This window comes from Saccopteryx leptura, chromosome 4, assembly GCF_036850995.1.
Source record: "Saccopteryx leptura isolate mSacLep1 chromosome 4, mSacLep1_pri_phased_curated, whole genome shotgun sequence".
Lineage (NCBI taxonomy): Eukaryota > Metazoa > Chordata > Mammalia > Chiroptera > Emballonuridae > Saccopteryx > Saccopteryx leptura.
In genome coordinates, this window is record NC_089506.1 from 151,139,559 (window position 1) to 151,156,337 (window position 16,779).

Here is a 16,779-nt window from a genome sequence, read left to right on the forward strand (position 1 = left end):
ACATTAACTTTTATATTGCTTCCACATGTAGCTTCAAAACATCCTTCTTAAAAAAAAACAAAAAACAAAAAAAAAATTTATGATCTAAGCCTTACTAAAAAATAAAGGAAATCTTACTCTTAGAGATTTTCATTAGCTAGAGGAAATCTTTAAACAAACAAAAGACCTGGTCTCAGTGAATATTTGAAGCTGCATACAGGTTGCAAGCAAAATTTCTTGTCAGGTTTTGTAGAGGCTGACATTGAAAAAGTTGAGGCCTTCTGACAAAGGAGTGCTTCAGTGGCAGCCCCTGACTTGTATCCTTTCCTGTCCATCACTGTGCAGGTGAAGCAAATGATTGGATTCAGTCAATGCTATGATTAATGAGTTCCTCTCTGGATTTGGGACTGCATATCAATCATGTCATTAGGGAGAATGTGCCCTGAAAGAGGCAGACCTTAGCCAAGGAATAACTGCATTAATCTTAATCTATATATGCACCCAGCCAGCCACGTCAGGGTCACCATGATGAAAAACAATAATCTTCAATTCGACAAATTACTTTGCAAAGACAGACATTTCTTTACTTTTTTGGGCTATGTGTTCTCCAGAATCTAAGTTGACTGTATACAGCTTGACTGTTACTACGAAGTGAAGGTTATTTTAATGAACAGTAATGCTTTCAGGCAGGGTGTAAGATGAGCAGTGCTTACAGCTGCCACCTTCCACTGCATTTATTTGCACTATTTCCATAAAATCAAAGTTAAATCTAGATGCAAATGGAAGAAATTGAGCTAACTGATATTGTGTAGTTCCAAGATAATCCTCATGGAAAAATAAGATTTCATTTCTCTTAACAGAACAACTTTTAGTTTAAATGCTTCCACTATCATACTTTAAAAAAAATTATGGTATAGCCAATGCAACTTTCCACCTATATATAGACATCATTGTTTAAAGGATGTTTCCTCATGGTATGACCTATGAAATAAATGATTGTCGATTTATGAGAAACATGTAGAGGTGGAAGTTCACCTGTATACTAGATACTCAACTTAAAATCAAAGTCAAGAAGAAACATTCCTATAGCAACCAAATCCTGTAAGAGATCACCTAAAGTGAATGAAAATTAAGTCAAATTGAACTATTTTTAAAATAAATGTAATAAATAACTTTAAAATCTGCTTTTTTATCTTGAGAAATAGCTAATTATTTAAAATCTGCATTATTTTATTTGAGAAAAAGCTAATTACATAATTACAAAATATATATTCTGAATCTTCAAGGGCTGTACATTTTTAAAAGTCAGCAATTCGTCATTTGGATGCATGTTGCAACAGATAGCTAATCAGTCACATATCAGCTACACAGCACCCTACAGAAGAGATGCCAGATGTGTTGATGCTGTTTGTAAAATAGTTAGATCACTTTTTAAGGAAATAATTTTACTTATGGCTTCTTGTATGTGGCCCCAGGTGTACGACTGAGACATACTTTAAATTGATCTTATTGCTAGAGGGGATCCTAAATCAGCAAGTATCATAAATTTAACTTCATAACTATAATCAGATCTGCTATTTTTACTCTTCTTTATTTTCTCCCTTTCATAACCACTGCCATGGATAATAACATCTGGCCCTAATCTTTAAATCATTGGATTAAAGCCTGTAAATTGGTATCTAGTGCAAATGTAAAGATTAAGAAGGTCAGTGTCAATGTTACTGAGCTTTTTGCCTGACTGCTATTGTTATTTTTACCCACAGGACGCCCTAGAGCAAAAATGTCTAGAAATCAGTATGACCAGACCAGGAAAATCATGATTACTGACATTTCCCCATTTTGATTAATATAACATCTTACAGATTAATATAAACCAGTAAAGACTATTTGTAATAATAGTAACCAGTGAGTTCAATGTATTTTAGTAGAGTTTATAAATAACAAATATTTACTAGTTTTAAGTTTGATGCTAAGAATTTTATGAATGTTTCTTAATTTCTCAAAACAACTCTATCGGGTTGGCATCATTCCTGAAAATGAGGCTTTGAGAGATTCCGTAATTTTCACAAGATGAACTACTTACAAGGGACTTGTCATTGTCCACTGATTCCAAAGCCTGAGCTCTTTATCACTACCATGTTTTAGGAAAATTAACAACTTGTAGTCGTTTCAGGAAGAAATTTATAATAGTATCTGCTGGCAACATGAGTATGTTTTAAAAGAACGGGGACGCTGTGTGTGAGTTGTGTTGAAAAGAACAAAGGCTGGCTTAGTGATCTGCAGACCATATGAACTGTAATTCCTTTATCCATATCATGCAATTCTATACTGAAGACTAATTTTAAGAAAGGAGGACTTTATGTACATATTTAAATTCATCAGGGACCCTTAAAAATCTCTGCAATACCACAAATCATGTAGCTCTTGGTGACAGTCCTATGAGGAGGCTGACATTTTCATACAGAAACAGCTGGGTGTGTTTATAGCTCAAGTGTGATATGCCCCGGTTGCCCTCTGGGATTCTTACATTACCAGATGAAAAATGTGTACCTTTTTGACAATCAGGTACACAGAAAGCAATAAAAAGCCTTTCATACCCATTAATTCCTTCTTAATTTAATCTCCATGCCCAATCCATTTACAAAGCGCTCCAGGCAATCCACTAGATACCTGTTTGCACACTGAAAAGGAGTGAAACCAAATTCTCCTGGGTTTAACTACCACCCTTTAATCAGAAACCTTAAGATGGTGACTAAACAAGTATAATGTTCCAGTGTATCAATGGGTTTCAAATTGTAAAAAGACAAGGGATGTCTAACAATCCAGTTTTTAATGCAATATTTATCTTCTTTGATACTCATCAAAATTCCCATGAAGTTACCAAAATGACCACTGCTGCTTATCTGACAGTATTTTGTTGTTGCTGTTTATTGGCAATTTTGTTATTGGGCATGTATCTGATGAAATTTAGTGAAAGAAAAACATTGCTTTACCATTCGGTGCTCAGTTTCCTTGCTTTCAGCAATTGGCATTGAATCCAGTTGGGTTTCTGCTGTTCAATGATCTGGATGACCTTTTGGGCCATGTGATTAGGGCTACTTGTCTGCACTCCCATGATACTTTCCAAACACACACAGATTAAGCCAAGTTTCTCTTTACTCCATCTGTCAAGGGAGGCACCTGTTAAAAGTTCCACAGTGTTTCCATCCTCAAATATCCGACATATAATTACAATCAAGTTCCAGACAAGCAGGCTAGCTTTCTTCAAGTCAACAAAGTTTTTTGACATTTTTCTCTCAGACAGAAAAAAGAAGTACTTAATTGGGGGAGGCAAACATGCAATCACCGTAGGTAGCTTGCTGATTACAATAGATACTGCCTGAGTAACAAGCCTGGTGAAGCCTGGGGAAGAAAAGAAAGAAAAGGTATGATTAATATTAGCATCTGCGTTCCAACACACTGTGCTGTTTTGAGTGTTGTGCAGGGATGTCTAATTCCTGTGGAGAAAATTGTTGAGGAGAGCAAGTTCTTGACATATTCCGATAGAACTCTACTAGGGTCCCCTGTAGTACTGCCTAAAATTCCCAAATGTCAAACATATTTTTTTCTCCTACAAATAAAGATTAGCAAATTCAGAATTACTGTTTATATTTTTATCTATTAAGACTCCAGGTTTAATAGGCCCAGAAGTCCTCAACTAACAAATGCAAAGCACCGATGCTTGGCCTCTGTGATTTCTCTCTGTGAGCCTTTTTTCTCTCCCTCAGAGTCCACATCAGAATCACTCCACCTTTTGTCAGCACTGGCTCCTCTTCTCTTAGTTCTTAGCCCAAATGTCACTTCCTCACAGAGCCTTCCCTCACCAACCCATCTAAAGCAATCTCTTTAATGCCCTGCCTATCCTAGCTCAAGTCCCTCCCTATCAGTAGACCCCAATTTGTTGCTTTTATTATAGTACTGTACTTGGATCAGCCAACAACTATCTCCTTTATTTGTTCATTACCTGTCACCCTCCACTGGGATATAAGCTCCATGAAGCCATTGCTGTATTCCAGCACTTAGTACTTCATATATAACAGTCATTCAATAAATATTTGTTAAATAATTGAGTCAACAAGCTTTCATGGTAATACCCATTACTCTTCTTTGCTTCTTTGTGCCCCAGGCTATTTCCACTGGTATTTGCTAAGTAGTCCAAGACCCACCGACTGACAATTCTACTCACTCTCATTTGCTTAGTGTTATTGCCCTGAAGGACATAACTGACGCTCCCTCTCTAATTCAGGGTTTCTCAACTTTGGCACTACTGACATTTTGGGCCAGATCGTCTTTTGTTATGAGGAGCTGTCCTGAGCATTACTGGATGTGTTAGTCGGATCTCCGGCCTCTACTCACTAGCACCCTCCTCAGTTGTAACCATCTAGCATTGCCAAATGTCTCCTCGGGGTAAACTCTTCTGTGGTTAAGAATCATTTTCTAGATGATTCCAGAATCTCAGTCTTGGCCTTTCTCGAGGGTAGCAATCCTAAAACTTCAGCTCCCTGTTAGGTATTCCATTTCTTTGCCCTAGTCATCATTAGCTCAGTATAACTAAATTCACTGTATTCCTCACAAAATAGTTTGGCCCTCTTTAGGTTTCTGAATATCTCATCATTCTCACATGGAGTGCCCTCTCTTTTCATGGGTCACCCACATGTTCAGTTCTTGTTTCAAAGTCCTCACCTCCTATAAATTTATGTGAACATATCTATATGACTATTGTCGTAATTAGGTCCAAAAAGTGTCATATCGTATCATATTTTGTATTATTATCTATTATTGTTTATGTTACATTGTTATGTATGTCCTCATGAGCTGTCTTTACAATTAGATTAAAAGCTCCTCAACAATATGGAAGAAAACCTCATTGCTTCTTGAGTAACCCACAAAGCTAGGCACAGTGTTGTAATCGACTATGTATGTAAATTAATTAGAATCTTGGAACTAAATGAGAAATCAAAAGAACATAGCTTTGAGTTCTTCAGTAAAACATTTATTGTTTTTACTGCACAAAAATAAAACAACATGAAAGATTTTTCAAAGTATTTGCCACATTCAAAGAAATCAATTTGCTCTAAAAAAGTACAAAGCACTTGGAAAACATATGTCTAATCTGTGATTTCTCAGAAACTCATAACAACTTCAGAATCATTTTAAAAATTAACAATAGTCTTTTTAAGTTTGTAAACAGGTCCAACATATATTTGAATGATTTTATAAGATGGCTGTACTAAATAAATTAAATGTGAAAGGACCTAGTTAGGTTCTTAGTAAAAAATAGTTTCTCAAATATATTTTCTTTTTTCTTTTCAAATTTTATTCAGAAAATTAAAGTTAACAGGGTGACATTGATCAATAAGAGTACACAGGTTTCAGGTAAACATTTCTATAGCATTTGAACAGTTGATTTTGTTGTATGCCCATCATCCAAAGTCAAATCATTTTCCTGACCTTATATTTGTCCCTCTTTACACCCTTTCTCCTCTCTTACTCCCCCCACTCGCTGGTAACCATTTCACTTTTATCTATGTCCATGAATCTCAGTTTTATATCCCACCTATGTGTAAAAATCATACAGTTCATGGCGTTTTCTGACTTACTTATTTCACTCAGTATAATGTTCTCAAGGTTCATTCACGTTGTCAGAAATGGCAATATGTCATCATTTCTTATGCCTAAGTAGTATTCCACTGTATATATGTACCTCATCTTCTTTATCTAATCCTCTATTGAGGGGCACTTTGGTTGTTTCCATGTCTTGGCTACTTTGAATAATGCTGCAATGAACATAGGGGTGCATGTGTCCTTATGTACCAATATTTTTTAGTTTTAGGGATAGATACCCAGTAGTGGGATTGCTGGGTCATATGGTAGTTTTATTATTAATTTTTGAGGTACCACCATGATTTCTTCCATAATGGCTGTACCAGTTTACATTACCACCAGCAGTCAATGAAGGTTCTTTTTTCTCCACAGCCTCCCCAACACTTATTATTACCTGTTTTGTTAATAATAGCCAATCTAACAGGTATGAGGTGCTCTCTCACTGTAGTTTTGATTTGTATTTCTCAAATAGCTAATGAATATGAACATCTTTTCATATATCTGCTGGCCATTTGTATGTCCTCTTGGGAGAAGTGTCTGTTCAGGTCCTCTTCCCACTTTTAAATTGGATTGTTTGCTTGTTTGTTGCTGAGCTTTGTGAGTTCTCTGTATATTTTGGATATTAACCCCTTATTGGAGCTGTTGTTTGCCAATATCATCTCCCATTTATTTGGATGCCTATTTGTTTAGTTGTTAGTTTTTTTGCTGTGCAAAAGCTTTTTAGTTTTATAGTCCCATTCATATATTTTTGTCTTTACTTCCCTTGCTTTTGGGGTCAAATTCATAAACTATTCTCTATGACCAAGGTCCATGAGTTTAGTACCTATGTTTTCTTCTACATAATTTAAAGTTTCAGATCTTATATTTAGGTCTTTGATCCATTTTGAATTAATTTTTGTGCAGAGGAACAAACTGTAGTCAAGTTTCATTCTTTTGCATGTGGCTTTCCAATTTTCCCAGTGCCATTTATTGCAAAGGCTTTCTTTTCTCCATTGTGTGATCTTTGTCAAAGATGATTTGTTCATGTATATGTGCTTTTAATTCTGGGCTCTTGATTCTGTTACATTGGTCTGTATATCTGTTTTTCTGCTAATATCATACTGTTTTGATGATTGTGGTTCTGTAGTATAATTTCAATTAAATAGTGTGATACATCCAACTTCATTTTTTTTTACTCAGAACTACATTGATGGCTTTAGATAGATCATCAAAAAATAAAATCAAGAAAGAAATATCAGCCTTAAATGACATACAGGACTGAATGGACATAATATACATTTACAGGACATTTCATCCCAAAATGTCAGATTATACATTCTTCTCTAGTGTGCATGGAACATTCTCAAGGATAGACCATATGTTGGGCCACAAAACTAATATTAACAAATTCAGGAATACTGAAATTATACCAAGCATATTTTCTGACCATAAGGCTTTGAAATTAGGATTCAATTGTAAAAATAAAGCAAAGAAACCCATAAAAATGTGGTAATTAAGCAACATACTTATAAAAAATGACTGGAACAAAGAAGAAATAAAAGAAGATCAAAAATATATACATACTAATGAAAATGATAGCATGACATATTAAAATTTTTGTGATGCAGTGAAAGCAGTAATAAGAAGAAAGTTTATATCATTATGGGCTTATATCAAGAAACAAGAGAGATCCCAAGTAAACAACCTCACATCACCCCTTAAGGAACTAGAAAAGAAGAACAAAGAAACCCAAAGTCAGCAGAAGAAAGAAAATAGTAAAAATTAGAGCCTAACAAAATGAAATAGAGAACAAAAAACTATAAAAAAAATTAGTACAACAAGGAGCTGGTTCTTTGAAGAGATTAATAGAATTGACAAACCACTGTCTAGATTCACTAAGGAAAAAAGAGGAAGAACTCATAAACAAAATCCAAAATGAAAAAAAGGAGAAAATACCACAGACTTTATAGATACAAAAGATCATAGTAGAATATTATGAAAGATTATATGTCACCAAATTTAATAACCTACAGGAAATGGATAAATTCCTAGAACTATACAATCTTCCTAGACTGAGTCACGAAGAAGTGGAAACCCTAAATAGACCCATAAGCAGGGAGCAAATCGAAACAACCATCAAAAACCTTCCCAAAAACAAAAGTCCAGGACCAGATGGCTACACTAGTGAATTCAACCAAACATTCAAAGAATATTTGGTATTTATCCTTCTCAAAGTCTTTCAAAAAATAGAAGAAGAAGCAATAATCCTCAACACATTTTATGAGGCCAATATAACTCTCATACCAAATCTGGCAAGGACAACACAAAAAAAGAAAACTACAGATCAATTTTCTCTAATGAATACAGATGCAAAAATCCTAAACAAAATACTAGCAAGTCGAATACAACAACACATGAAAAGAATAATACATCATGGTCAAGTGGGATTTACTCCAGGAGTACAATTGTGGTTCAACATATGGAAATGGATCAATGTAATATGTCACATCAAGAAAACAAAAGAGAAAAATAATATTATCCTATCAATAGAGGCAGAAAAGGCATTTGATAAAATACAACATCCCTTTATGTTTAAAACATTCAATAAAAAAAAATTAGAGGAAAAGTACCTCAACATAATAAAGGCCATATATGACAAACCACTAGGTAATATCATACTAAATGGTGAAAAATGAAGGCTTTTTCCTTAAAACCAGGAATGAGACGAGGCTGCCCACTCTCTGGACTCTTATTCAACATAGTTCTGGAAGCTTTAGTCACAGTGATCAGGCAAAAGAAAGAAATAAAAGGCATTCATATCAGGAAAGAAGAATAAAGGTATCACTTATTGCAGATGACATGATCCTGTATAGAACCCCAAAGTCTCCACCAAAAAATTATTAGAAACAATAAACCAATACAGTAAAGTCACAGGATACAAATTCACTATATAAAAGTCTACTGCTTTTCCATATGCCAATTATGAACCTTCAGAAAATGAACTCAAAAAAACAATTTCCTTTACAATTGCAACAACAGAAAAATAAAGTATCTAGGAATAAATTTAACAAAGGATGTAAAAGACCTATATACTGAAAATTACAAAACATTATTGAAAAAAATTAGAAATGAGAATGGAGAAATAACAACTGACACAACAGAAATACAAAATATTGTAAGAAAATACTATGAAAAACTGTATGCCAAAAAACTAGACAACCCAGATGAAATGGACAAATTCCTTGAAACATACAATCTTCCAAAAATCAATCTGGAAGAATCAGAAAACTTAAACAGACCAATTACACCAAATGAGATCAAAACAGTTATCAAAAAACTCCCAAAAAAGAAAAGTCCTGGGCCAGATGGCTTCACAAGTGAATTCTACAAAATATTCAAAGAAGAACTAACTCCTATCCTTCTCAAGCTATTTCAAAATATTCAAGAGGAAGACTTCCAAGCTCCTTTTATGAGTTGAGCATAATTCTGATTCCAAAACCAGGCAAAGACAACATGAAGAAAGAAAATTATATGCCAATATCCCTGATGAATATAGATGCTAAAATTCTCAACAAAATATTAGCAAACCGCATCCAACAATATATGGAAAAAAATCATACACCAAGATCAAGTGGGATTTATTCTGGGAAGGCAAGGCTGGTACAGTATTCGCAAATCAATCAATATGATTCATCACATAAACAAAAGGAAGGAGAAAAAACCACATGATAATTTCAATGGATGCAGAAAAAGCATTTGATAAAATCCAGCATCCACTCATGGTCAAAACTCTCAACAAAGTGGGAATACAGGGAACATACCTCAACATGATAAAGGCCATCTATGACAAACCCACAGCCAACATCATACTCAATGAGCAAAAATTAAAAGCAATCCCCTTAAGATCAGGAACAAGGCAGGGGTGCCTCCTTTCACCACTCTTATTCAACATAGTCCTGGAAGTCCTAGCCACAGCAATCAGACAAGAAGAAGAAATAAAAGGCATTCAAGTTGGAAAAGAAGAGGTAAAGCTATCATTATTTGCAGGTGATATGATATTGTATATAGAAAACCCTAACATCTCAGTCAAAAAACTACTGGACCTGATAAATAAATTCAGCAAAGTGGCAGGATATAAAATTAATACTCAGAAATAAGAGGCATTTTTATAGACCAACAATGAACAGTCAGAAAGAGAAATTAAGGAAACAACCCCCTTCACTATTACAACCAAATAATAAAGTACCTAAGAGTACATTTAACCAAGGAGACTAAAGACTTGTACTTGGAAAATTATAAAACATTGATAAAAGAAATCAAGGGAGATGTAAACAAGTGGAAGCATGTACCATGTTCATGGATAGAAAGAATAAACATCATTAAAATGTCTATATTACCCAAAGCAATTTATAAATTCAATGCAATACCAATGACATACTTTAAAGATATAGGTCACATATTCCAAAAATTTATATGGAACCAAAAGAGAACACAAATAGCCTCAGCAATCTTAAAAAAAAGAATAAAGGAGGAGGTATCACACTTCCTGATATCAAGCTATACTACAAGGCCATTGTACTCAAAACAGCGTGTTACTGTCATAAGAATAGGCACATAGATCAATGGAACAGAACAGAGAACATAAAAATAAATCCATAGCTCTATGGACAACTGATATTTGACAAAGGAGGTAAGGGCATACAATGGAGTAAAGACAGCCTTTTTAATAAATGATGTTGGGAAAACTGGACAGCTACCAGCAAAAAAAATGAAACTAGACCACCAGCTTACACCATTCACAAAAATAAACTCAAAATGGATAAAAGACTTAAATGTAAGCCGTGAAACCATAAGCATCTTAGAAGAAAACATAGTCAGTAAGCTCTCCGACATCTCTCGCAGCGATATATTTGCTGATTTATCTCCACAGGCAAGTGAAATAAAAGACAGGATAAACAAATGGGATTATATCAAACTAAAAAGCTTTTGCACAGCCAAAGACAATAAGAACAGAATAAAAAGACAAACTACACAATGGTAGAACGTATTTGACAGTACGTCTGATAAGGGGTTAATAACCAAAATTTATAAAGAACTTCTAAATCTCAACACCAGAAAGACAATCCAATAAAAAAAGGGCAAAAGAAATGAATGGACACTTCTCCAAAGAGGACATACAGATGGCCAATAGGCATATGAAAAAAATGCTCAACATCACTAATCATTAGAGAAATGCAAATTAAAACCACAATGATAATTTCAATAGATGCAGAAAAAGTATCTATTGAATAATGCAAATAATGATAGCTTTACTTCTTCTTTTCCAACTTGAATGCCTTTTATTTCTTCTTCTTGTCTGATTGCTGTGGCTAGGACCTCCAGGACTATGTTGAATAAGAGTGGTGAAAGGGGGAACCCCTGCCTTGTTCCTGATCTTAAGAGGATTGCTTTTAATTTTTGCCGATTGAGTATGTTGGCTGCGGGTTTGTCATAAATGGCCTTTATCATGTTGAGGTATGTTCCCTGTATTCCCACTTTGTTGAAAGTTTTGATCATGAATGATGCTGGATATCACCTTACACCTGTCAGAATGGCGCTCATCAACAAAACAACACAGAATAAGTGCTGGCGAAGATGTGGAGAAAAGGGAACCCTCCTGCACTGCTGGTGGGAATGCAGACTGGTGCAGCTTCTGTGGAAAACAGTATGGAGATTCCTCAAAAAAATGAAAATCGAACTGCCTTTTAACCCAGCTGTCCCACTTTTAGGAATATACCCCAAGAACACCATAGAACTATTCCAGAAGAGAAATGCACCCCCATGTTTATGGCAGCATTGTTCACAATAGTGAAGATCTGGAAACAGCCCAAGTGTTCGTCAGAGGACGAGTGGATTAAAAAGCTTTGGTACATGTATACTATGTAATACTATTCAGCCATAAGAAATGATGAGGCCCTGGCTGGTTGGCTCAGCGGTAGAGCGTCGGCCTGGCGTGCGGGGGACCCGGGTTCGATTCCCGGCCAGGGCACATAGGAGAAGCGCCCATTTGCTTCTCCACCCCCACCCTCCTTCCTCTCTGTCTCTCTCTTCCCCTCCTGCAGCCAAGGCTCCATTGGAGCAAAGATGGCCCGGGCGCTGGGGATGGCTCCTTGGCCTCTGCCCCAGGCGCTAGAGTGGCTCTGGTCGCAACAGAGCGACACCCCGGAGGGGCAGAGCATCGCCCCCTGGTGGGCAGAGCGTCGCCCCTGGTGGGCATGCTGGGTGGATCCCGGTCAGGCGCATGCGGGAGTCTGTCTGACTGTCTCTCCCCGTTTCCAGCTTCAGAAAAATACAAAAAAAAAAAAAAAAGAAAAAAGAAATGATGACATCGGATCATTTACAATAACATAGATGGACCTTGATAACATTATACAAAGTGAAATAAGCAAATCAGAAAAAAACTAAGAACTATATGAACCCATACACAGATGGGACATAAAAATGAGACTCAGGGCCCTGGCTGGTTAGCTCAGTGGTAGAGCATCAGCCTGGTGTGCAGGAGTCCCGGCTTTGATTCCCAGCCAGGGCACACAGGAGAGGCACCCATCTGATTCTCCACCCCTCTCCCTCTCCTTCCTCTCTGTCTCTCTCTTCCCCTCCTGCAGCCAAGGCTCCATTGGAGCAAAGTTGGCCCGGGTGCTGAGGATGGCTCCATGGCCTCTGCCTCAGGTGTTAGAATGGCCCTGGTTGCAACAGAGCAACGCCCCAGAAGGGCAGAGCATCGCCCCCTGGTGGGTATGCCGGGTGGATCCCGGTTGGGCACATGTGGGAGTCTGTCTGACTGCCTCCATGTTTCCAACTTCAGAAAAATACAAAAAAAAAAATGAGACTCAGAGACATGGAGAAGAATGTGATGGTAACAAGGGGTGGGGTGCGGGGGTGGGGAGGGGGCGAGGAAGGAGAGAGAGGGTGATGGGGGAGGGGAGGGGCACAAAGAAAACCAGATAGAAGGTGACAGAAGACAATTTGACTTTGGGTGAGGAGTATGCAGCATAATCAAATGTCAAAATAATCACCTGACCTGTGGTGGCGCAGTGGATAAAGCATCAACATGGAACGCTGTGGTTGCCGGTTCGAAACCCTGGGCTTGCCTGGTCAAGGCACATGTGGGAGTTGGTGCTTCCTGCTCCTCCCATCTTCTTTCTCTCAAAAATGAATAAAGTCTTAAAAATATTTTTTTTTTTAAAATGTCAAAATACTCTGGAGATGTTTGCTCAAAACATATGTACCCTGATTTATCAATGTCACTGCATTAAAATGAATAAAAATAAGATTTAAAAAAAGCATCCAAAACTAAAAAAACCCAAAAAACATTATTGAAAAAAATTGAAAAAGACAATGAAATGGAAAAATATTCCATGTTCATCAATTGGAAGAATCATCATAGTTAAAATGGCCATATCACCAAAAGCAATACAGTCACTCCTCGCCATATTGTGGTTCACTTTTCACGGTCTCACTGTATCGTCGATTTTAAAACTGTATATATCTAATTTTGTATTGCAGATTTTTTGCTGTATCTCAGGAGTTTGTATATAAGTATTGTAATATGTATATAAGTATTTTTATATATTTATTATTTTAATTATTTTTGTGGTAAAATAAGCACTTTCTAGGCTAAAAAATTGAAAAGGTTTATAAGAGTGTGGGAAGAGTTTATAAAAGCCTTAAAATATATATAAATAATAAAATAAATATAAGGTTGGTACTTCGCAGATTTTTGCCTATCACCGGGGGTTCTGGATCTAACCCCTGCGATAGAAGAGGGACCACTGTATACAAATTTTATGCAATCCCCATCAAAATCCTAATGTCATTTTTTAAAGAAATAGAGCAAAAAGTTACTAGGTTCGTATGGAACCTTAAAAAAACCCAAATAGTCTTAAATGCTTCTTATGTGTCTGTGTCTCATACTCCCCCTTGTACCGTCAGGTATTTGAGTTCAAAGGTTATATGTTATATTCTCTTTATTTTAGGTAGTAATAAATCCATTCTACTAATCACAGTGACCTTAAGTCTGTGATGATGTTAACAACACACCAGGGAGAGATCTTTTAAGAATGCTACACACGGCCCTGGCCGGTTGGCTCAGCGGTAGAGCGTCGGCCTGGCGTGTGGGGGACCCGGGTTCAATTCCCGGCCAGGGCACATAGGAGAAGCGTCCATTTGCTTCTCCACCCCCCTCCCCTCCTTCCTCTCTGTGTCTCTCTTCCCCTCCCGCATCCAAGGCTCCATTGGAGCAAAGATGGCCCGGGCGCTGCGGATGGCTCCTTGGCCTCTGCCCCAGGCACTAGAGTGGCTCTGGTTGCGGGAGAGCGACGCCCCAGAGGGGCAGAGCATCGCCCCCTGGTGGGCAGAGTGTCGCCCCTGGTGGGCGCATGAGGGAGTCTGTCTGACTGTCTCTTTCTGTTTCCAGCTTCAGAAAAATTCAAAAAAAAGAATGCTACACACTTACTTTTCTGTCTTGACTAAAATTGCCTGACTTCTATCAAAGCCATATACTTGAAATACATTGTAAGAGCCATCCCAGTTTCACAGCTGATAAAGTGTGAAAAAAAATCTTAGAATAAATGCAGTAGGATTTATATATTTATGTATTTATAATTTCTTCCTTCTTATGCATGTACTCTTGACTATAACATTTTATAATATATTTTGTGGGTTATAAAACATGCAAAATGGAAATTTATACAGAATGAGGTAAAGACAAAATAATTTCTTAAAATTAATTAAAAATTTAGTTTATTAATAGTATAAAATGTCAATAATAATGTACTGAGTAAGAATAATAAGATTTAATATGCTTCATTATTTTTAAAATTTGGGCTTACTACTCTATTAAACAGTGATTCAAAGGTCAGGTTCTAAGTGTGGTTTGTTTCCATACTTGGTGTTAATGGCTGTCATGGGGGAAGGAACTGCATAGACATGCATAGATGCACATGGAACAAGTGTACCGATAACTGCCCTGAGAAATCACGATCCTTGCTTTCAATCTCAGCCACCAAACAGGCAAAGGCTGTTGCTGAAAGGTGACTCATAAGTATTTGTCATTCAGGATGTCAATTCGTTGATCTTGCAAACACACTGAAAAATATTTTTAAGCAAAATGTTCAAGAATCACTTAATTTTTTATTTGGAATATTTTAATCATGTTAAAACATACTATTTTTAAGTTCTTAAGTGTGTAGCTATAATATTTTATAGGTGATAGTGGTTTTCATAAAGTGACTATTTCTGGTTTTTATAAAATAAATTACCTTAGTGACTTCTGATAGCACTTTGTGTATTTTTGCCATAGATTTCTTTCTCAGCAATCTGCATGTGGACAATGCCATGAATACATTTACCTTGTGGTGCTACTTCTGTTTCCCCTCCAGAATCCAGTTTCAGTTAAAGCAGTTACTCCAGCAGTTGTCCCATAAAGCATTCTTTTTTATTTAAAAAGTTATCTACTATTGGCTCTGGCCAGTTGGCTCAGTGGTAGAGTGTTGGCCTGGCGTGCAGGAGTCCCGGGTTCGATTCCGGCCAGGGCACACAGGAGAAGCGCCCATCTGCTTCTCCACGCCTTCCCCTCTCCTTCCTCTCTGTCTCTCTCTTCCCCTCCCATAGCCGAGGCTCCACTGGAGCAAAGATGGCCCAGGCGCTGGGGATGGCTCTGTGGCTTCTGCCTCAAGATGGCTCTGGATGCAACAGAGTGAAGCCCCAGATGGGCTGAGCATCGCCCCCTGGTGGGCATGCCGGGTGGATCCCGGTTGGGCGCATGCGGGAGTCTGTCTGACTGTCTCCCCGCTTCCAACTTCGGAAAAATACAAAAAAAAAAAAAAAAAAAGTTATTTACTATCGCTTCTTGGCCTTTTGGCTAAGATCAAGTGTAAAAAGTTATTTACTGCTAAGAGAATATATTCTCCAGTATATCTTTCATTTATTTGTTGTCAAAGAAACAAAACAACTGGTTGTTTTTGTTTTCACTCTGAAATAAGGGAGTAAATACCTAAGTAGATCTATATAGGAAATAGCTGACCTTTCATTCAACTCTTCCACAGATCTACTTTGTATAATTTATAGTAATATTTATTTCTTTAAAGCTTTGGTGCTTTCTAGGTAACAGTATTTGCTGACAAAGAAATAAGGATGTGCATTTCTGTTTGTCACCATAGTGTTTTACATGTTGTCATTTTTACTGTGTCAGGAAGAGCAAATGCTCCCTCTTAAGCTAGTAACTATTTGTCTTTTAATAAGTCACAATCTTCAGAAAAGATCTCTAAACATTTATCATTATTTCCACAAATTCTGCGAAATAATGAATTAAATACACCTGACTTAAAACACTGCTGGAAGAGATTACAGAGGTTTGTCTTCATTTTTGGAATGCTTGGTTTTGAAATCTTTTGCTAATCAAGATGACTTTAAACTATTTTTAGCTAATATCTCAAGGCACAATACTCACTTAGGAAGGACTTGTTTTATAAAGTAAATGAAGCCAGAGTTCAAATGATTTTTTCACACATTTCCATTTTTATTCTTTTTTTTTTTTTTGGTCACATCTGATCAGATTATTATTGTTTTTCCTTATAATATGGCTTAGAAGGAACTCTTTTTAGAAATAGAAATAACAGTGAACTTTTTCACTTTGTCATTTGCTCTTTCTTGTATTCCCAGTATTAGTTTTAAAATGTAGTTGATTTCCTGGATACGCTTAATTCATTAGCGTATGCTAAAAGCTAATGAAAGAGTGAGTTACCCTGTCTATCTCCTACCCAACAATATTGCCCCCAACACATGACTGTCTCACATATAACCAAGGGAGAATGCCAGTGACAATCTCCATATGACATTTTAATAATGTTTAATTTCTTTCTTTCAATGTTCACATACCAAAGAATTGTCTTGTACATCCCCTGAGTGTTTGTATCCAATTGTAAACAGAATTCTCTTCAAGCACCAAGAGGAGGTACCTTATTAATAGTTTATATCTGACCTCAACCCCATGACTGGTAGGTAGTAATAATTCACTTAGTAAATATTTATTGAAAGAATAAGTGACAATATCTGGCATGTAAGTATGATGTTTCTCGTATGCTGTAGTAGTAAAAATAAAGGTTGAGCAGAAATGACGAACAATGGCATCCTCCTATT

The 16,779-nt window shown here is 36.7% G+C and overlaps 1 protein-coding gene and 1 pseudogene across 1 annotated transcript in view; one reads left to right on the forward strand and one right to left on the reverse strand.

Annotated features, from left to right (window-relative positions):
- Window positions 1-16,779, reverse strand: part of KIAA0825 (KIAA0825 ortholog) — a 525,573-nt gene that overhangs the window by 269,048 nt on the left and 239,746 nt on the right. Inside the window, exon 17 of the mRNA XM_066381842.1 lies at window positions 2,973-3,381. Coding sequence (XP_066237939.1) covers window positions 2,973-3,381 — 409 coding nt within the window. The remainder of the gene's footprint in view (window positions 1-2,972; window positions 3,382-16,779) is intronic.
- On the forward strand, window positions 15,483-15,635 carry LOC136404545 (U2 spliceosomal RNA; annotated as a pseudogene).